Source organism: Polypterus senegalus, chromosome 10 (genome assembly GCF_016835505.1).
Source record: "Polypterus senegalus isolate Bchr_013 chromosome 10, ASM1683550v1, whole genome shotgun sequence".
NCBI classification, from domain to species: Eukaryota; Metazoa; Chordata; class Cladistia; order Polypteriformes; family Polypteridae; genus Polypterus; species Polypterus senegalus.
Genome location: NC_053163.1, coordinates 180,219,270 through 180,240,755, shown reverse-complemented (window position 1 = coordinate 180,240,755; position 21,486 = coordinate 180,219,270). Strand labels below are relative to the sequence as shown.

Sequence of the window (21,486 nt, the reverse complement as noted above, 5' to 3'; positions counted from 1 at the left end):
GATCTGAGCCAATTTAAGAGGGAATACATGTGAGGGTGTCCTATCTTTTTCCTCAGTTAGAATAGGCATTTTTGTAGAATGACATTTACAGAAGATCTTGAAAAGACTTTTCTTCAGTTTTCTTTGTTTAGTTGGATTACTTTAATCTCTGTATTGTTGAAACGGAGATGAAATAACCATTTATTAAAAATGTTACAAAAAACCACATGCTTTCAAAGGGTGTCCTAATGTTTTCACATGACTGTATACAAAAATTATGCAATAAGATTACGATACATCCTTCTTTCAACAGTAATTTGGCCGGTGGAAGACCGTATGGTGTTAACGGTTGTAGATATTCTACGGGATATTGTAAGTTGATGTGTTCATCTTCTACACAATCACCACCAACTGTCTCGGCATTTTTTATTGATACGCATTTTACCAATTTTCCGTGCAGCCGGTCGACAATTTTCATGTTAATTTGTTTGAACTTTAAGTGAAGAAACGTAAAAATTTATAAGAGGTGAGAGTGCAGGAACTGTGTCTGACAAAAGCATTTGCACGATTGAGAGGTGAGAGGACCGTGGGCGTGGGCCATTAACTGTAAATGGTTGAGAGGAGGGTGACAGTTGAAAAAATCTCTTGGCAATAGTCTCATCTCGTCTCAAGATTTTCTTTTATAATAGAGAGACATAAAGAATGGAATAAAGGACCTAAACAAGAAAAATGAGAAACGGCATCAGGATATAAAAGACTTGGAGAATCGTTTAAGTACAGTGGAACCTCGGTTCACAACCATAATTTGTTCCAAAACTCTGGTCGTAAACCGATTTGGTCGTGAACCGAGGCAACTTCCACCATAGGATTGTATGTAAATACAATTAACCCATTCCAGACTGTACGAACTGAATGTAAATATATATTGTTTTAGTTTTTAAGCACAAATATAGTTAATTATACCATAGAATGCACAGTGTAATAGTAAACTAAATGTAAAAACATTGAATAACACTGAGAAAACCTTGAACAACAGAGAAAACTAACACTGCAATAGTTTGCGCTATAGCGCTACCGACTGCTCGCTCAAAACACTTTTTTGAATGAGTTTTAAGCACAGGGGAAAAAAAATGAACATTTGAAAAATCCATAATTTAATAAACCACCAAGAAAAGTAACATTGGCACAATGCACACTATGAACCGATCACTGTAAACAGAACTGAAATCAGAAACAAGCCTTTTCTACCTTACGCGTCCAGTCCTCCCTCCCTCGCTCGCTCATTCTCTCTTTTGCGAGCCTGGAGCGCCTGTGTGTGCCTCTCTCTAGCACGCGCCTGTGTGTGTGTGTGTGTGTGTGTGCCTCCATCTCTCGTGTGTGTGTGTGTGCCTCCATCTCTCGTGTGTGTGTGTGTGTGTGTGTGTGTGTGTCGCACTCTCTCTCTTGCTCGCTCGCCATGAGACATGTACAAACCGAAAGGGAAACTGGCTTGTTCATACACCGAGTGTGTGGTCGTGAACCGAGGCAAAAGTTTGGCATACTTTTTGGTCGTAAACATATTTATATGTGTACCGAGACGTTTGTGAACTGAGGTTCTACTGTACTAAGTTTACTACAGTCTTTACATATATTCTAGATAAAGAATTGATGAAAAAATACAGGAAAACAGGAGTAAGTTAAAATGTAAAATTAGAGTACTTGCTGCTCAGCCTGAAGATGTTAAACAAATGTTTACAACCTGTATTGAAATAAATTGAACAATTGACATCCGCTAGTGATGAAAAAGCAATGGTTGCAAAATCAGAATGCAAAGTGCTCGCTGACAAACTGGCTGTGCTGGAAGACAGAAATCAAAGGAACAACATCAGAATTGAAGGCCTCCCTGAAAAACGTGAAAGTCCAAACCCACTGAAATTCATAGCTGAACTATTCTATAAAATAACAACAACAACAACAACATTTATTTATATAGCACATTTTCATATAAACAGTAGCTCAAAGTGCTTTACATATTAAAGAATAGAAAAATGAAAGACACAATTATAAAACAAAATAAATCAACATTAATTAACATCGAATAAGAGTAAGGTTCAATGGCCAGGGGGGACAGAAAAAACAAAAAAACTCCAGACGGCTGGAGAAAAAAATAAAATCTGTAGGGATTCCAGACCATGAGACCGCCCAGTCCCCTCTGGGCATTCTACCTGACATAAGTCAAACAGTCCTCTTTGGATTTAGGGTTCTCACGGAAGGGCTTGATGATGATCAGGATTAAGTTAAATTAAGTTAAAATGAAGTTATAAAAAGGCCATATTAAAGTAATGTGTTTTCAGCAGTGTTTTAAAGTGCTCTACTGTATCAGCCTGGCGAATTCCTATTGGCAGGCTATTCCAGATTTTAGGTGCATAGCAGCAGAAGGCCACCCGCCTCACCACTACTTTTAAGTTTTGTTCTTGGAATTCTAAGCAGACACTCATTTGAGGATCTGAGGTTACAATTTGGAATATAAGATGTCAGACATTCCAATATATAAGATGGGGCGAGATTATTTAAGGCTTTATAAACCATAAGCAGAATTTTAAAGTCAATCCTGAATGACACAGGTAACCAGTGTAGTGACATTAAAACTGGAGAAATGTGTTCGGATTTTCTTTTCCTAATAACTGGAGAGGACTTCAAATTGGTCACCAAGCAGCCTGCCGTATACGTGAATCGAATGCCTCAAAGCCAAGAAGCCTTACTGTCTGTTTCGACAAACTACAGGCTAAAGAAAACGTCATGTCCCTTCTCGGTCTGAAAGAGGAGATTATACTTGAACGTAACCACATTTGTATTTTACAGATTTCTGAAACAGCTGCTAAGCGCGCCACATACTACAGCAGTAAATAGCGTCTACGCAGTGCTGATGCAGCCTCTTGTACCCTGTGAAATTGAAAGTGGATATTGAAGGTCAGTTTTACATTTTCACCTCTCCAAATGAAGCGGAAAAAGAGCTAAGAAGACTGACCCCGACATCCTTTTGAAACACAATCATGAGTCGTACCGTGTTCTGGCAAGGCAAAAAAAAGATTCTGCTTACAACTTGCAAATTGGATTATATGTAATGTGATATTTGCTATAACTATATATTCCATTTCCGTTTTTTTGTAAACTTTAATTATTACATTATATTGAAATTTCTTTCATTAAATATATGTACATTTTGGCAATGGCAAAGTAACTAGCTATTTATAGTGTATTTTTTTTTCTTTTTCTTTTTTTCACTTCATATACTTGGTTTATACGTTATCTTAGTATCCATGGGAACTGTTTAACATCATTCCCTAGGTTTATTGTTTTGGGACTGTTTAAGATCATATCCTAGGACTGTAATTTCAAAAGATACCTCAGTTTTAACCTTTTTTTCATCGCTGCTGGGGTTTTGCTTTGTTCTGGATGTGCTCTGTCTCTCTTAGCATGTCAGAGGACCGGGACTTTGTGAAGTGGGGTCTGCCTCGCTCGGCTTAGTGAACGTGGGTGGGGAGCAGGGGCGTTGGGTGGAAAGAGAGCTTTGCTATTTCTTATTTGTCCTTTCTACCTCAATAACTGCTAGGACCAACGCAGCAATAGGCTTCATAGCCATAGCACCTAGAAATAATATACAATCTACAGTGCATCCGGAAAGTATTCACAGCGCATCACTTTTTCCACATTTTGTTATGTTACAGCCTTATTCCAAAATGGATTAAGTCATTTTTTTCCCTCAGAATTCTACACACAACATCACATAATGACAACATGAAAAACGTTTACTTGAGATTTTTGTAAATTTATTAAAAATAAAAAACAAAGAAATCACATGTACATAAGTACTCACAGCCTTTGCCATGAAGCTCCAAATTGAGCTCAGGTGCATCCTGTTTCCCCTGATCATCCTTGAGATGTTTCTGCAGCTTCATTGGAGTCCACCTGTGGTAAAGTCAGTTGGTTGGACCTGATTTGGAAAGCCAGTAGGTCTCCTAGATTTTGGGGAATATCTTCAGCACTTTGGGAGAGATAGGTTTTGGCTGCTACAGAGCCATTGGATCATTTATTCGACCTTTTTCTTTCTACCATTTAATTTTTTTTGGGCAGCTTTGGACTTTGAACATTTTATGAGCCCTTACCTATAATTACTACGCATGAATGTTTTCATCCTGTTTGTTCAATTCGACTATTTTGTTCCGCTGGATTGTTACTTTTTATTTTTTTTGTTGTGGATTTTGTCCTTTATCTCACCCACAAATACTGGGTTATCTTTTTTTTTTTTTGCAATAAACATTTGACTTTAGGAGACTTTGTACTTTATCTTTGTTTTGGAGTACCTTGAGCGCCATCTGGCTATGAGCGACTAGCGGACACTGACTGAAGACAGTGTTTCGTGACAGCTTACTTTATAACCTTTGTACGGGGTAATTGGCTCATTTTTATACTTGGTGGATCTTCTTAGTGTTGTAGGAAACAGCTCGGACACAGACAGGTAGACATCGTCGATTTCAACCCACACACGTTTATTTACAATATTTACAGTTACGTGAAGCACACACAACCCAGTGCCGCAGCACCAATCACCCTCAAGTCCAGGCCCTTCCCTCAATGCCTCTCTTCACCGCCTCCACTCCTCTCCTCCGAGCTCCGTCCTCTTCCACCCAACTCTCGCCCTCGACTGGCCCCTTTTATTCTCACCTGGACGTGCTTCTGCCACGTCTCCTAGGTGTGGTGGAAGTGCCAGCTGTGCACCGGGAAGCACTCCGGGTGTCCCTGGTCTTCTTCCTCCCAGCACTTCCGGGTTTGGTGGAAGTGCTGAGGGCCAAAGCTCCTCGGGTATCTGGGCACCCCCTGGCGGTGACCACGGGCCCCTATAGGGTTGAGCTTCTAAGCTCTGTTCCCGTGGTCCCCAAAGCCACCAGGGTGGTCGCCCCCTCGTGGTCTGGAGGAGGTGTAAGCCCTCCTCCGGTCCTTCTGGGGGGCCCAGCTGGGTACCATCCCCAGCCACTCACCACAGTGTTTATATCATCATACATTTGAATGACCGTCTATTGCATATTGTGAACTAGTTGCTTTGAATTGTATTCTGGTGGGAACTGTAACACTCTTGGGATGGCTTGCTCTGTAAAAGACAAACATTGATTGATTGATTTTTAGTCTATATTCTGTGTCACTCCAAATGGCAAATTAAAGAAGATCACTTGGAATGACATCATAGATTAGAGGGTCTGTTATTATTAATGCTTGTCAAAGATATTGATTTTCCTTTTGCTAGGACTTGGGTTGATTTTAGTTTATTATTCTACAGATTAGAATCCCTTTTGTGCATTTAGATCCAATAGAGAAGAGTGGGAGGGACCTTAAGAGCTGCCGATTCTTCTCCTCGCTATTCATTTATGTTCTTGTTTCCCACAACAACAGCATTTTCCATCTCTGCCCAGACAAAAAAAAAAAATCCAAGACGACACTCAGTGATTGCGCAGGACCCGAACAGGAGCGACAGTAAATGACAGTGTGTCAAACACACGGAGTACTCTGAAGTCAATCTTTTCATCCTTCTGTAGCCTGGTATGGATTTTCTGCAGCAGGTGAATGGAAATATTTGTGTCCCATCTGAAAGCTGGGCGACAAATGGATCACATTCAGATCAAGCCAGGGGTTTCTTCAGAGCAATGCTGACTTCTGATGCTGCCATCAATGCTCTGATCGCCGTCTTTCTGGCTTCATACTGTGTGACTTTGCTCATCAATGGTTCAGTCCTCATCGTCCTTCAGAAATCGGAAGAGCTTTCCTGGCAGCCCCGGTTTATTTTGGTGAAGAACTTGCTCATCTGTGATCTGCTCTTAATTTCTGTTATAGCACCTTCCTCGCTGTATGCGTTAATGAAAAGGCAGACCGTTCAGTTTGGCATCGGGTGCCTGGTGCAGTACACTTTCGGGACAATATGTATCGCTTGCATGTTCTACACTTTAACTTTAATGGCTGTGGAGAGATACATGTACATCTGCCACGCTATTCAGTACATCAACATTCTCACCTCAAAGCGGATCAAACTGATCATTTCTGCCATTTGGCTCGTGTCGTCTGCCCTGTGTGTGGTGCATGTCATCCTGCTCATTTCCAGTCCCATTCCTGAAGAGAAAATCACAATGGGTTTACTCTGTGACCCTGACACTCTGGAACGGTATTTGGGATACCCTCCGGCTGCAGCCATCTTCCGAAAATCCTGGGGGCTTCTGTCTCTGGTCACCTGTCTCTTGACTTATGCTGTCTCTTACTGCAGCATGTATAAGGAAGCGAGGAACGCGGTGGAGCCGTTCAACCACACCAATGAGAGAGCTCGCAACACTCTCATCTTCTACGGGGCCATGGTAATACTACAGCTCACTCCTTATCTGTTGCAGGCCCTCATAGATTTTTTTGTCAAAATGAGTAGCAACACTCTTCAGGACCAGAATACAGGAAACAGGCTACATCTTACTTTGCTGCTCTTAATTTTGTTGCCACCCTGTGCCAACCCAGTCATCTATGGATTCCGAAACAAGGAAGTGCGCAACGCCATTCCAATGATGCCCCATGGATCAGTGAGCGTCTTGGACTAATTTGAAGGAAACTCTCTCTTTGCCTGACAACTCCTGCTATGCAATTCGTTTCTTCTGAGATATTTGCAGCTCAAGGAAGACTAGGCGAAGACATGGAGTTGTTAATAGAGGAGTTAAAAAGCTTAGAGTTAATTGTCTCTATAGATGGGACCTCAGATATGTAGATTAGAGAGCAGCACACGTTAATGACTTCACTTGGGAGTTTGTCGTGAATTCTATGTAATAGCCAGAAATAGCTCTGATACAGTGTGAGAAGATGGTTTATTAGTGAAAACCTGTAGAAACATCTCCAGATAACACTTTATATTGAACATGACATGATTATCCACTTGTACATAAAGTTCTGTTAAACGGAGTCAAAGTTTTGGACTTGTGGAAGTTGGGTTATTAAACTTTTGATGGCCTCCATCAGTCGAAGGCAACATTAGAAAGGAGTGCTCTAGTTTCTAGTTTTTTGGGTGGTAGTCTCAGTTCTGTCTGGTGGGCAGCATTGCTTTCTGTGGACTCACTTGTCCTCCGCTGCTTTCTTGTGTGTTTCTTCTCTGGACGTGAGGCACTGCTGCAAGATGCCTCACCACTTTGAACGATCAGCTGCCAGGTCTTCCCAGGACTTGGTGCTGATCCCAGGGCCTTCATGTCCTGCCCCTGTGGCATTGCTGTTCTCTTGCCTGATGCCAGCCAACCTCGGAGTATATATTTGGGGATGCGGCCGATGACCAACCCTGAGAGGGTGTACGTGTTGGGTAAGCCAGCACGGAACAAAACCTCAGCATTGGTCACTTTGTCCTCCCAGAAAATGCTCAGGATGCAGCGGTGGCATCGCAGGTGGAAGGTGTTGTTAAGTCGTTTCTCCTGCTTGGCGTATGCTGCCTGCCATACAGGATTGTTCTGATCACACAAGCACTGAAGGCAGCCATCTTGGTTTTGATTGTCAGCTTTTAGCATAACCAAATCCATCAGACACTACAATACATTACATTTAACAGATTTACTTTATCTTGTACAATCGGTCAAAAGAAATTAGAGAAATGGCCTTTTTCTAATATTTTAAAAAAAGAAAGCTAAAATGTATTGGAATTTAAATTGGCTTAATTATGAATTAATAATTCCTATTACTAGAATTAATATTTCGCCTGATCACAATGGTCAAGCACTATCATAGTGAAGGACTTTCACGTTGTTCTTCTAAACTAGTGGGACTCGTGTAGGTTTTCTGTGTATATCGTCACGAATGTCATACTTCAATATCTTTTTATATTCCTCCATCCATTTTCATGCTGACGTAACCTATTTCTGTGTCACAGCGGTTACAGCTTGTCATGGTGGCGATATTATTGACTCTCGCTTCGACTGCAGTCATTTGTCTTTAACAGGCCAAGGCAGGACCCTCCGAGTGCTCAGCTGCTTTTCATGTTTCATTTCCAGACCCTCAAATGCAGTGACAGTGCTGGCAGAGGGATGTTGAGGGGCAGCACACTCATGATTTACTGTGCCATGGTCATCACAGTCCTTCTTCATTAACTTTGCAGAATTCTTCTTATGGCAAAGCACAATGCGCTCATCTTCTTGAATTGAATTTAGGAGCAAGTAGGCTCTGCACACAGAATGCTGCTATGTTTTGTTTTTCTTGAGTAATTCATATGAAGTGTAGCGTTGGGTGAACTCCAAGAGATAGAAGAAAATTTACTGAGCACCAGCAAGCCTTTTTTTAATGCTGTCATACCATGTTCATCACATTGAAAGTCATGTATGTGCAAAGAATACTGAACAGTTATATTTACTGAAAGAGTGTCCTTCATGTTGAAACCACTTTTAGCCTAAATATGTGTTGTAACTGTTAAATGCTATTGATTCAGCACAAAGTAATTGAAATCTATTGAGAGAAAGGTAACTGCTCAGTTTTTTTCTGTTATTTGTAATAATAAAGTAATTAACAAAATGTTCCTGAATGCAACATTAAAAAAATTATTTAGGAAAACAATTTGTGGCAGTGCACTTGCTGGCTTCGTATTTTTCAAGGGAGTAATTATACAGGCACAATATCTGCTGGTAAGGGCAATAATACACTGAAGCATCAATGTCTGGGATTGTTCTCATAAGTTCCATTTGGACCATGCAATGCACCTGCAGTGTCTCAGCATGTCTCACAATCTGACAATTGTATTTGTCACACACACGCACACACAGTTATACAGGTACAAGATGCAGTTAAATGTGCAAAAATGAAACACCTTGACGCAGGAAGAGCCACCCGTATACTTGAATAAGGCTGCAAATATTGATGAATAAGTGCCCCGCGATTTTGCTTAGTCACTTATAACCAGAAAAATTGTGGTTAAAGAAATTAGTATTTTTTGCTTTTTAGTGCATTTATAACTAAAGTAAATAAAATCATTTTGCTTAAAATTTTTTAAATATATTTTATTGTTTACTTTTTAGCTTTTAATTGTTTTTCTTGAATGGGAAGCTTCTTTAACGTTTTACATAATATATCTTCTTTGCAGAATTATTTGAATACTAAAAAGAATTATATTTTGGTCTCTATTTTTCTGTTCAGGCTCTTATGGAATTAGCGCTCAGTCACTGCAAAAAGAAAAAAATATATATATATATATATACATATATATATATATATATATATATGCTCTGCTATGCAGCACACCTATGAAAATAGTTAGAGGAAACACTGGTCACTAGCGGAAGTATTTTATACTTTTTGCCGGTTTGCTTTTTGGCATTGCATTAAATACTTTGGAAATGTCTGAAATTGTAATTGTTTCAAATTTTTTTAAATTGTTTCATACTTTGACGTCCCATTCTAAATATTTCCTAGGTACTGCATTACCTTTCTTGGATACATCCTCCTTTCAACAGAAATTTGGGTGGTGGAAAACTGGACGGTGTTAACGGTTGTAGATATTCTTCGGGATATTGTATGTTGATGTTTTCATCTCTGCGGTGGGCTGGCGCCCTGCCCGGGGTTTGTTTCCTGTCTTGCGCCCTGTGTTGGGTGGGATTAGCTCCAACAGACCCCCATGACCCTGTAGTTAGGATATAGCGGGTTGGATAATGGATGGATGGATGGATTTAAGAAAGACAGAAACTTTAAGGTAAGGTGGCCACAGTCAGCAACGGCACCCCAGAGTGCTAACGTATTGCATGTTGATTAGCTCTTAATTAAAATGTTAGCACTCAGATAAGGATTTGACTGGATTCTGCACACATGACAATAATAACCTTAAAAATCTGTTTTATGTCATTACCATAACTGTAAGCACCCATTGTGAAACATTTAAAGGTTTCAGGTTTTCATTTGAAACCACACACAGCAGTGCACAACAGAATGAAATTGTGCCGCCTGTCCAAATACAAATGAAATATCTCGGCCATCACTACAAAGTACATGGGGTAAATAACATTGGAAAAAAATATAATTTTTGGGTGGAGTGTTTCTTTCATGCCTTGCCTCTTTAAAGTTGCTGAATTTTATGGGGCACAGACCTGCTTATCCTGAAAACGCCATCTGTTAGAAACTTGAGCTCCGTGGACTGAGTAAGCCCTCATGACATTGCAGCAGAAGTTCATGGTGACAGAAACTCTCCTCTTTTCATCGCCTGCTTTTCTCTTTATGCCATTTAAAGAATCAGTCAGACAGTAGAATGTGGGATAATCTCTTACTCAATGTACAATTATTTGAAAAAGATGGATAATGGATGGACGGATGGATAATGGAGGGATGGATATTTATATTTATATTATATATATATATATATATATACATACACTAGGGGCTCCGCCCCTGCTCACTTTGCTCGCCCACCCCCAGGTTTGGTTTACCAGAGATACAATATAAAGAGATTGTTATTTTCATGGGAATTGTTACAGATGCATTATTTTCACTTTTACTTTAAAACTTTTGTAAAAACAATACTTGTCCTTTATTTCCGGCCCCGGGCGTAGTTACATCTCTTTCTCGCAGGACGTATAACGCTGCTCACGTTGTGAATGGGGGGGTTGGCTGAACACACACTAAGGAGAAGCAGTTGGATCATCTGCTGGCTTGTTGCTGCTGCTGCTGCTGCTGGCGCGCTGCGTCGTCTTCTTGTCATGCTGTGCGTCGATCATTTAAAAGCCTGTACAGCAGCTGTCCTTTTGTCACTTTGCATCTCTGCTGCTCGCATTGTGAAGATTGGGCAGTGGCAGGTTGAATGGACGCTAAAGAGAAGCGGTCGGAACATCTGCTGTCTTGCTGATGCTGGCAAGCTGCATGTTCTGCTTGTTGCTTGTCGTTGTTTTAAGAGCTGGGAGCACATAAAGTGTGTCTGCCAAAAGCATTCCTGCAACTGCTAGATGTCCATGAACTTGTTTTAAATATTGTCTCACTGCCTTGTCTCATGGGACGTCAAATTGTCTTCCGAGAAGATCACGTCTCGTCTCCCTAGTCTCCCTCCTAAGATTTTTTTTATAATAGAGATATACTGTATATATATATATATCTATATATATATATATATAGACGACAGAACGGCAAGCATACGGCAATACTTCCTCACTGTGATCATCAAGGCTACTCCTTCACAAGAGTAAACAGGTAAAGTTGGCATGCAAATTTACCCACTCCTCTCTCTGGTAGAGCAAGTGGGGGCAATCCAATGCGTCTCTCACTTGTATGCTCCTCTATCTCACCATATTCTCTCTCCGTCATTGTTGTGTGTGCGTTAATTGTAATCACATAACCATTAATTACGGCAAAATTTGTTACGTAATTGCATTGTTTTTGACGGATCATTGTATTGTCAACAATACTGAACACGTAAGCAGAATTTGAAGAATTTCGCTTTGCCAAAAGTGGGTTTTAAATCAGTTACAAGATTTGACCCAGACAAACAAACAGACAGAGGAGTCAAGTTAAATAAACTCATTTAAAAATATGTTTAGTTTTCGTTTTTGAATGAATATCCTTGCCATTATTCAACTTGTAACTTTTAACTCTAAAACAGAAACTAATCTACCACAAGCCACCCACAAATATTCATCCACTGAACAGCGGCAGGTGTTCACACAGCATTTGCGGTGACAGATCAAGCGGAGTACAGGCGAATAAAGCATGTGAAATAGAAAACGATTTACGTGCTGCCTTTCATTGCGCTTGTTGTATATCAAGATGTAATGCAAACACCTGAAATTGGAATGTGCTGATCAACAAAACCTTTACTGTATGGACAGGAAAATCACGAGTGAGTAACGTTTCAGTTTATTTCTCAGGTGCCTGCATTTTGTTGACAATAACTCACCTGCCACTTCGCACAGGAGAAATCCTTTCTGAAAATAAAATGGCACTGATTGAGAGACTGACGGTGAACATACAAGATCAGCATATTGTTGCTGACCAGTCACTTCTGACTTAAAAAAAGCTGTTTAACAACAAAGCCATACAAATCTTGCAAAATTCCTGAGTTGCAACATCTCTACTAAACTACAGGTAGGTAGGCGAAAACAGTCTGCCAACTGGTGAAAAACTAAACATATTAATGTGTTTTTGTATTTATTCTATATTTATGAATTTATCTTTTTTTAGTTTATTTTCACAGCTCAAAGTACCTGCTATTGTGAAAATAATCCAGTAGCAGAATTAAAAAATTATTTAAAATGTGAATGATTTAAAAAATGTGTCCTCCTTTTTTCAGTTTTTCTCTCTCTCTTAAAATAGATTGCTGAAATATCATATTCCTTTTGTTCATAACATCAGCCATATCATACATAATGCATACCAGAGATTTTTCCTGCCTTGCATCCAAGCCTGCTGGGGTAGGCTCCAGGTTTCTTATGATCCTGCTCTGCATAAACAGGGTTAAATAATATATATAGTGTTTCTAATCTCAGATGCTGTCTCTGTGGTTTTGTGGCCGCCCATACTCCTATTACCTGCTCTTGCTCTGCTCATAATAGGTTTACTGTTCATATGCATGGACTATTCAAGTTCCTAACCTTGACACAACATGCTTGTTTTTCTTTGTTTCCCTCAATACAGCCTGGTGGGGTCAGCGTACTGACTCAAGTCTAAGAGTCCTTTTCTTCCTAAGCCCCCATGACTTTCATGATCACACCTGCCAGAACACAGTAGAATCTGTTTTCTGATTTTTGATATCTTTTCAGGCCTGCAGGAGGCAAAACTGTCTATAAATTGAATGTGCCTGAGGCAGAATCAGAGATTGATATGGCTGGAAGAAAATAACAAAGCCCAGTATGGGAGATTTGTGAATGCAATATCAAAGGCATTAATCACAAGCACATTGTCTTGGAGCAGGATATGTTGTGTGCTGTAGACATTTAGAGTATAAAACCCTCAAGCCTTAAAATTCACTTACATGTCATTAAATTGGCCCATTCTGGACAAAAAGGGAAAGGCTGAAAAGTGTCAACTGTCAGCACACATTTGTTCAACACAAATTACATTGAAAACATTTAAAAAAATTGTAAAATTCTATAAAACTGTTAATATTCAGCATCTGGTTTTGATTATGCTTGTTTTTATCAGACAAAAACAAAACCAGATAGTAAACCATGTACTTCCACTAACGTTAAACTAATATTATATCCAAACCCGTTAAGTGTGCAGTGCTGATTGTGGCACAAAACTAAACTCTATAGTAGTTCTTTAACCATACCATAATTACTAAAACTAAAACTGAAAGAAATAGATATAAAAATGAAATAGAAATGTCTTTGTGAAATAAAAATGGTTGTGAGACATGGACGCTATCCAGTGACCTGAGACTGGACTCCTTTGGTACTGTGTCTCCTCCGAGAATCCTTTGGTGCCGCTGGTTTGACTTTGTGTTGCTCATAGAGTCCCAAATGATGCACATTATCTGCATTGTGAGGGAGCGTCAATTACGGCACTACAGCCATATGGTATGATTCCCCGAGGGTGATGCGGCTCACAGGATCCTCTTTGTTGAGAACCTGAGTGGCTGGACCATGCCAAGGCCACATAACACCTGGGTATGGCAGATAGATGGTCATTTCTGGAGGGTGGGGCTGGACCACGTGTCTGCCTGGGGGGTTGCCAACCAGGATCCCAAGCTGGTCCAGCATGTGGTTGGTGCAGCAACGCAGTTGATGGGCTATGGCTACGGGGTTAAGCTATGAACCAAAGGATGAGGTTACAGTAGGAAAGCGGGCAACAAAATTGGACAAAAGAAGATTGGGAAAATGTTGTCTAGTCTGGCAATCTTGATTTCTGCCGTGGCACATATAGGTAGGCCCATATTTGGCGTAAAGACCATGAATCTACTTTGCCCAGTGTCAATGACACTTATGGACGGTGGAAGCGTTTTCTTGCCACTCATTAGGCCTCTTAATACCAAGGAAGTGTAATTTGGAGCACCATGTGCCTCTCTTCGTTATCAAAGTCTTCCCTTTTTTCAGATTCATAATGTGCCATGTCCCAAAGCGCACACCTCAAGCTGGTTCCACAAACGTATGAGAGACATTGAGATGTGTCACGTGGCGGCCCATAAATAGCGAAAGTAGCTGTGAATAAAATTATAGTGCTGTGTCTTCATGGGCTCCCAACTCAGTCAGGCAGATGTCTAACTGGGATGGCAGTAAATTGAAGTTATTCGCTGACAGAGGTACAAAAAAAACAAAGCCGGTTGCATTCCTGCCATCAAGTCAGAATGAGGCACAACCCCTACAGCAACCTGTGGAATCCATGCCTCAGAGAATTCCGAGGAAAAAACAGGTTGCACCCAATACCAGATGGGTGTACCTAATAAAGTGGCCACTGAGAGTACACGGGGAGACACACAAACGCAATTTAAAATGCACTGTCGAAAACATTCAAAATGACCCCGCAGTTAACTGGGACAAAAGATGACAGCAACCAGCAACAGTTTAGTAGAAAGTGAGCTCATGTTTCTGGTTGCAATTTGCCACCTTGAACGTTTACATGTCGTGTGTTTTCATTCTTGGCTGGCGGTCAAATGGCATGCAGGACAGCAGGGGACTTCCACTCAGAGTCCCGCTGGTCTGAATAGCACTCAGCTCACCTGCCAAGCGCTAGGCTGCAGAATTGCTCTCCTCTCCTGTCCTCTCCTTGGGTCACAGTTCTAATACTTTCATTCCATTCTTTTTTTGCTTTTTTGTTTGCTGAAGAAGTGCTCTGAGGCTTAGAAGTGAAAATATCCTCAGCTCCATGTTCCAGAGTCACCCACTGCAAATAACAGAATGAATCATGCGACTTCTCCATTGACACGTGTCACCGTGTATGCGCTATACGGAACATTGCCGTCTTTACAAATCCATCATTCAGTCAAATGTTCATTGCACTGAGCTGGCAGAATGCATTACTCGTTCAGGTGTCAGGTCCGCTCTCACGCTGACATTCAACATTACTTTCATGGCCATCGTCACATCGCCAGGGATGTCAAGGAGTCCGCGCTGCTGATTTTCTTAAAACGATTGGCAGCCGCAATGGCGATGTAGTTCTTCTGTATAAAAAAGAAAAATGAATTAGATGGCATAGCTGCCGGTGACTGTTAATAATGCAATTGAAAAAAGACTTCGCGCAGTAGGTTAACATGACTCACAAAGAAATGACCGATAAAAATCTAAAAATTACACAAGAGGGGTGATGACCACAGAGGTTTATTTACAAAATTAAGCAGTAAACTCACAAAAACGTCTGACATACACCAAACGCACATGAACACAGGGAGGCCATGAAAAGTGCACTCTGACAGAATCTGAATTGAGCCAGGGCCATTGAACTGGGAGGTGGCAGCATTACCTGCTGTGCCACCTCTAAACCCAGTCTAAACTCTAAAAAGGGACATGGTGTGCTCCCATTACTTACGTAGAGGGCTGGCTTCTCCAGTTCTCCCACATTTTACTGGAATTCCCGCTCCAGCCTTTCACCAAATCTCTAAACCACAGGGAGAACCTGAAATGTCAACACATTGGCAAGTTGGGGCCAGGAGTTGTGCCCAGGCCCTGAGAGCGAGGAGGTGGCAATGCCAACTTTTGTCTAATATTCTGTGGTGTGCAAAGAGTTTTACCTTTGATTCTCGTTTGTTTCATTTTGTTTATTTTCCTAATGACTGTTTTTGTTTATTTTGCATATGTATTTTTTGTCTTGTTTTAATTTATGGCGCATTAATTATGTATTTGCTTATCTTTCCTTCCATGTATTTTTATTATGATTGAGCTCTTTTCTACATTTTCTAAAGTTATTCTGGGCAGTTTCCAGCATTATTGAATTATCCAACTGGCTATATCCTAATACAGGGTCACTGGTGTCTGTTGGAGCCAACACAGGGCACAAGGCAGGGCACATACACACCCTCACACCAAGCACACACTAGGGACAATTTAGGATCGCCAATGCACCTAAGCTGCATGTCTTTGGACTGTGGGAGGAAACCCACGCAGACACGGGGAGAACATGCAAACACCAGGGAATTGAACCCGGGTCTCCTAACTGCGAGGCAGCAGCGCTACCCACTGCGCCACAGTGCCACCACAATGTATACAGTTATACAATATTTTCATAATTAATATTACTTTCTTTAATATTGTTACAAATCAGCAGGTTAGTGCAGCCAATGTAATCCACACAGCATTCATTGCTAAACGAAATTAAAATTCCAAAATGCATACTTTGGGCTCCACTGACCATAATCAACAGGATTTGCTCTGATTGACCAGAAGAGGGCAGTAGACCACAGATAAAGACATAAGTGGGCCTAACAAACTACCGCCCCGGCATAAAGCAAAGGTTCTTTTCATCACGCCACACCACACTCGTACCTTCCAAAGCCTCCTGGCCAGGTACTTCTTCAGTAGGATCTGAGACTTGAGGCACATGTTGTTGCTCTTGGCCTTCTCTGCAATGTTGTTCAGCCAGGGATGTTTGAGGCACTGTGCGGCACTCAGGCGGCCACTTAACAAGAAAAAGAGACATTTGTAGAGTTAGTGGGTCAGATTATTAAGTTCATTTGATCCCATGTGTTTTACTAAAAAAGCACTTTTACTTAGTCACCTCTTTATTAAATCCACTCCTCTAGTACCTGTAGGTCCCACTTTGTCTTCCAGACAAGCTATGACTTTTTCAAGGCACCGACTCAGCAAAGAGTTGTAAAAACATCTCTTCAAGATTTTAATCCATGCTGACTCAATAGTTTTTGCACATTTTAGTGGCAGTACTCTAATGATGTGAACCTCATGTGCTACTTCATCCTAAAGGTGCGCAAGCCGTTGGGGTAACCTGAGCTCACTGTCACGTTAGTCCAACCAGCTGGAGATGATGTGTGCTCTGAGACACAATGCACTGTCCTGCTCAGAGTATGCACTTTGGAAAAGGGGTAGACTGTGGCCATAAATGGATGGACAGTACTGTTTATCCTCAGCAGCAATGCTTTAAGTGTGCTGTGGGAATGAAATGACATTCCCTGAGTATTAAGACATGTAATGTGAGCCAGGAAAACATTCAACAAGCCATTACACCATCACCAACAGTGTGCTCTGTTGACACTGTGTGGGCCAATCCAAGTATTCAAGTTGCTTCTGCCAGGCTCTGACCCCACCAAGAGATTTACGAGACTGACAGCCGTCCAGTTTTGATGTTCACAAGCACAGTGTAGTCTCATCTCTATGACTGTGACTGCGTGCGGACTTCTGGTGTGTGGTCTTTGATGGCCTTCTGTGTACCACGGCTGCCATCATCTCAGTGTGAATGGCCTTACTGTTAGCTTGGACAGGCCTGGCCATTTTACTTTGATCTCTGTCAATTAATAAAGAGCTTGCACTCACAAAACATCCACACACACTGATGGTTTCACTGTTCTGTGCAAGCTCAAGACATTACAGTGTGTAAAAGTCCCAGGTGGGTGACTGTTTTTGGGATGCTGGAACCTGCTTGTCAGCCACAAATTGTCATACCACATCAAAGTCGCTTTGATCAAATGTCTTACCGATTGTAATATTTAGCCAAAAAACAGCTAAACCCCGTGATCACATTTACAGTTTTATAGGTGAATTTAATTTAAACAAATGCCTTTCGGGCTGGACTTGGTACTAAGCGTCTTTCAGAGGGTCATGGATTTATAGATAATTAGTGTCACAGACACAGAGTGTAGTGAATTCTTACTTGTATGTGCTCATCATGTAACACATCGGCACTCTCTGGCCTAATGATTAGTGAGTATAACACCCCTGAAGTCTCAATACACAGCTTACAGCACTGTCTACCATTAAATGTATGGTAAGAAACTGGAATACCCAAACATGGAGAAGACTTTGCAGCAAGTGTGCCAGAACCCAAACCCAGTATCCTATAGCTAATCCATCCATCCATCCATCCATTTTCTAACCCGCTGAATCCGAACACAGGGTCACGGGGGTCTGCTGGAGCCAATCCCAGCCAACACAGGGCACAAGGCAGGAACCAATCCTGGGCAGGGTGCCAACCTAGCGCAGGACACACACAAACACACCCACACACCAAGCACACACTAGGGCCAATTTAGAACCGCCAATCCACCTAACCTGCATGTCTTTGGATTGTGGGAGGAAACCGGAGCGCCCGGAGGAAACCCACGCAGACACGGGAGAACATGCAAACTCCACGCAGGGAGGACCTGGGAAGCGAACCCGGGTCTCCTAACTGCGAGGCAGCAGCGCTACCACTGCGCCACCGTGCCGCCCCTATAGCTAATCCTCAGTATATAAATGTGCTTTCAGATTTCTAGCTTATCCAATAAACTCATAATGAAGGACTAAGACAAAAGGGAGCATGAATTGAAGACAACCAGCAAGCTGCTGCTTGTGTGGAGTCTGCACAGTATATACTGAATGTTGGCGGCAAAGTCCTTTGACCATAAAATGAGTTGTAATCTGGAATACAGTTGGTTGAAAATCCCTTGAGCAGTTCTGAATTGGTAATAAAATGTAAAAAATACTTTTCAAAATTGCTTAATTATGCAGCGCACCTATGAAAATAATTAGAGAAAACACTGGTCACTAGCGGAAGTATTTTATACTTTTGGCCGGTTTGCCTTTTGGCATTGCATTAAATAACTTGAAAATGTCTAAAATTTTAATTATTTCATATTTTGTTTTAAAATTGTTTCATATTTTGACATCCCATTCTAAAGATTTCCTAGGCATACTACACAATGCCTAATTTCACACATTGACGGTAACATATATATTGAGTCACAGCCATCACAATCATCATTCTGGCAGCGTTCAGGCGCCATTAACTAAGCCTGACAGAATGGTAGGTCATATAGTGCCCTGATGTGTGGAGTACGGTGTATTGTGAGAGATACCACGTGGGAACTGGCCTCCCGGATGGAACAGAACTTGGATCCTTACCTGGCACATGGAAAGACTGGGGAAGATATTCTACAATGGAGCAGTTTCTTCCCCAGAATATTAGACAGCGATCTCCCTGACTTTGGTTTCCCAACAGGGCATGCTGGATATTGTAGTCCTGTGGAGCAACCCTGTCGGGTTCCATGGGAGCCTCCAGGGGGAGCTGAGAGCATTCACAAGCTCTACTTTCCAGGACTTCCGATTGACCCTGGAAGTACTTCCTTTGGGTTGAGCCCTGGAAGTACTCCCGGGTCCGAGATAAAAGAGAAAGCACAACCCTCAGCCAGGCAGAGTCAGGAGAGAAGAAGGAAAATGAATGTAGTGCCTCGTCAGTCATTTATGACTTCCAGCACAGTGGGCATGATGGAGCAGAAGCTTGGCTGAGATATTCCTGACTTGTCGGCCAGTTCTCTCTGATAGGCACCTATTGCCAGAAAACACATCGTATATCTATCTATCTATCTTATATATATATATATATATATATATATATATCCATTTTCTAACTCGCTGAATCCGAATACAGGGTCACAGGGGTCTGCTGGAGCCAATCCCAGGCAACACAGGGCACAAGGCAGGATCCAATCCTGGGCAGGGTGCCAACCCACCGCAGGACACACACAAACACCAAGCACACACTAGGGCCAATTTAGAATCGCCAATCCACCTAACCTGCATGTCTTCGGATTGTGGGAGGAAACCGGAGCGCCCGGAGGAAACCCACGCAGACACGGGGAGAACATGCAAACTCCACGCAGGGAGGACCCGGGAAGCGAACCCGGGTCTCCTAACTGCGAGGCAGCAGTTACACTCACCCACTCCCAGGCTGGCGCTATACACTAGCCACTTTGAGTTTCTGCCACTTGCGTATGGGGATGCAGATGCGTGTTTGGACTTACATCGTGACAACGCAACGTATAATTGCCTGTGACTATGTTGTGTTTCTTACTCTCTAATAAATAAACCGACTTTTTTGAATATTTGTCTCTGAATCGTTAATTTTCTTTGCAAAAGGTATTCTAATGGAAAACGGTTAATGTTTTAATACAAATGGCATATCAAGACCTCCTGTGGTGTCTAATGTTATCCGTGGAAGATGTACTACATTACCTTTCTTGGATACATCCTCTTTTCAACAGTAATTCGGGTGGCGGAAAACTGGACGGTGTTAACGGTTGTAGATATTCTTCGGGATATTGTAAGTTGATGTTTTTATCTCTGCGGTGGGCTGGCGCCCTGCCCGGGGTTTGTTTCCTGCCTTGTGCCCTGTGTTGGCTGGGATTGACTCCAACAGAACCCCGTGACCCTCTAGTTAGAATATAGCAGGTTGTTCTTAACTCAATTCTTCTTTTTGTAAAAACTTGATTGCTTTGTATGGATTGTAATAAAATTAATAAAAAATAAAAATATTAGGAAAAAAAAAGAATATAGCAGGTTGGATAATGGATGGATGGATGGTTGGATGTTTTCATCTTCCGCACGATCACCACCAACTGTTTCAGCATAGTCTATTGATACGCATTTAACCAATTTGCCGTGTAACCGATCAACAATTTTTGTGTTAACTCATTTGACTTCATCGTTTCTCAGTGCTAGGTTTGCCCCTGTGCTCATTTCTTCAGTTGATTACCCTTCAAGATGAAATTCTTCAATAAGATTTGGACATACTGTAATAAGTCTTCTTTAAAGTGAGGATAATGTAAAAATGTATAAGAGGTGAGAGAGCAAGAACTGTGTCTGACAAAAGCATTCACACAAATGAGAGGTGAGAGGACCGTGGGCGTGGGCCGTTAACCTGAAATGGTTTATAGGAGGGCGGGACTTGAAAAAATCTCGTGGAAATAGTCTCATCTCATCTCAGGATTTTCTTTTATAATTGAGAGACACATATGAGCAGCCTGGCTGCCCTGAGCCCAACTCAGCAAATATAGAGAATGGCTCTTGAAAGTCTAAACTGGCAAAAACAAAATCCCACCAGTCCCTAAAACTTGCATAGGACCATCTGTGTACTCTTCAGGCAGCACCACCAGGCCATATAGTGTCAAACCACTAGGCCGCTGTAGGGCATGAGATACACTTTCTGAGTTTTTACTGCACTTTGGTTTCCAATCCTGAGAAGTAAAAACAGGTAGCCATTATAATCTGAATAGAATAGCCCTCTTAAAAAGCAAACTAAAATTCAGCTTTTCTTCTGAGGTTTATAACGTTGGTCACGTCAATCCACAGTACAATAGCGGCTCAGTGATACATATTATTATACGTGTGATTAGCCAGTTAGCTGGTCTGGTTGTATTTCCCTAGTTGATCAAGGGTGTCATCTTTTCCCAGCTTCCCTGAAATGTTGTGTACACAAGGTTCAGGGTTTCCATTAATATGCGCACATTCTCCCGTCCAGTTTTCTTTTTTAAACCCCGACTTTTGTGTGGAAAGTTGCGTATGTACGTGTGCGTATGCCAAGCCTGTTTTTGCGTGTATGCAAGTTTTACGAAACCAACCCTTGGAGTGCTGTGCTCAGTTT

The 21,486-nt window shown here is 41.6% G+C and overlaps 2 protein-coding genes across 4 annotated transcripts in view; one reads left to right on the top strand and one right to left on the bottom strand.

Moving 5' to 3' along the window:
- The first annotated feature begins 5,555 nt into the window (after window positions 1-5,555).
- LOC120538326 (olfactory receptor 8D4-like) lies at window positions 5,556-6,587 on the top strand. Its single transcript, XM_039767786.1, has one exon. The coding sequence runs from the start codon at window positions 5,556-5,558 to the stop codon at window positions 6,585-6,587; it is 1,032 nt and encodes a 343-aa protein (XP_039623720.1).
- Window positions 6,588-13,602: 7,015 nt separating this feature from the next.
- Window positions 13,603-21,486, bottom strand: part of LOC120538383 (myosin light chain kinase family member 4-like) — a 75,016-nt gene continuing 67,132 nt past the window's right edge. For all 3 annotated transcript variants that reach the window (XM_039767878.1, XM_039767879.1, XM_039767880.1), the window contains 2 exons: window positions 16,401-16,533; window positions 13,603-15,082 (listed from right to left, as the gene is read on the bottom strand). In XM_039767878.1, the coding sequence (XP_039623812.1) occupies window positions 15,002-15,082; window positions 16,401-16,533 (214 nt within the window). In that variant the 3' untranslated portion in view covers window positions 13,603-15,001. The remainder of the gene's footprint in view (window positions 15,083-16,400; window positions 16,534-21,486) is intronic.

Excerpts from the sequence above, each read along its gene's own strand:
- LOC120538326 (XM_039767786.1), top strand. The coding sequence starts at position 5,556 with ATGGATTTTCTGCAGCAGGTGAATGGAAATATTTGTGTCCCATCTGAA.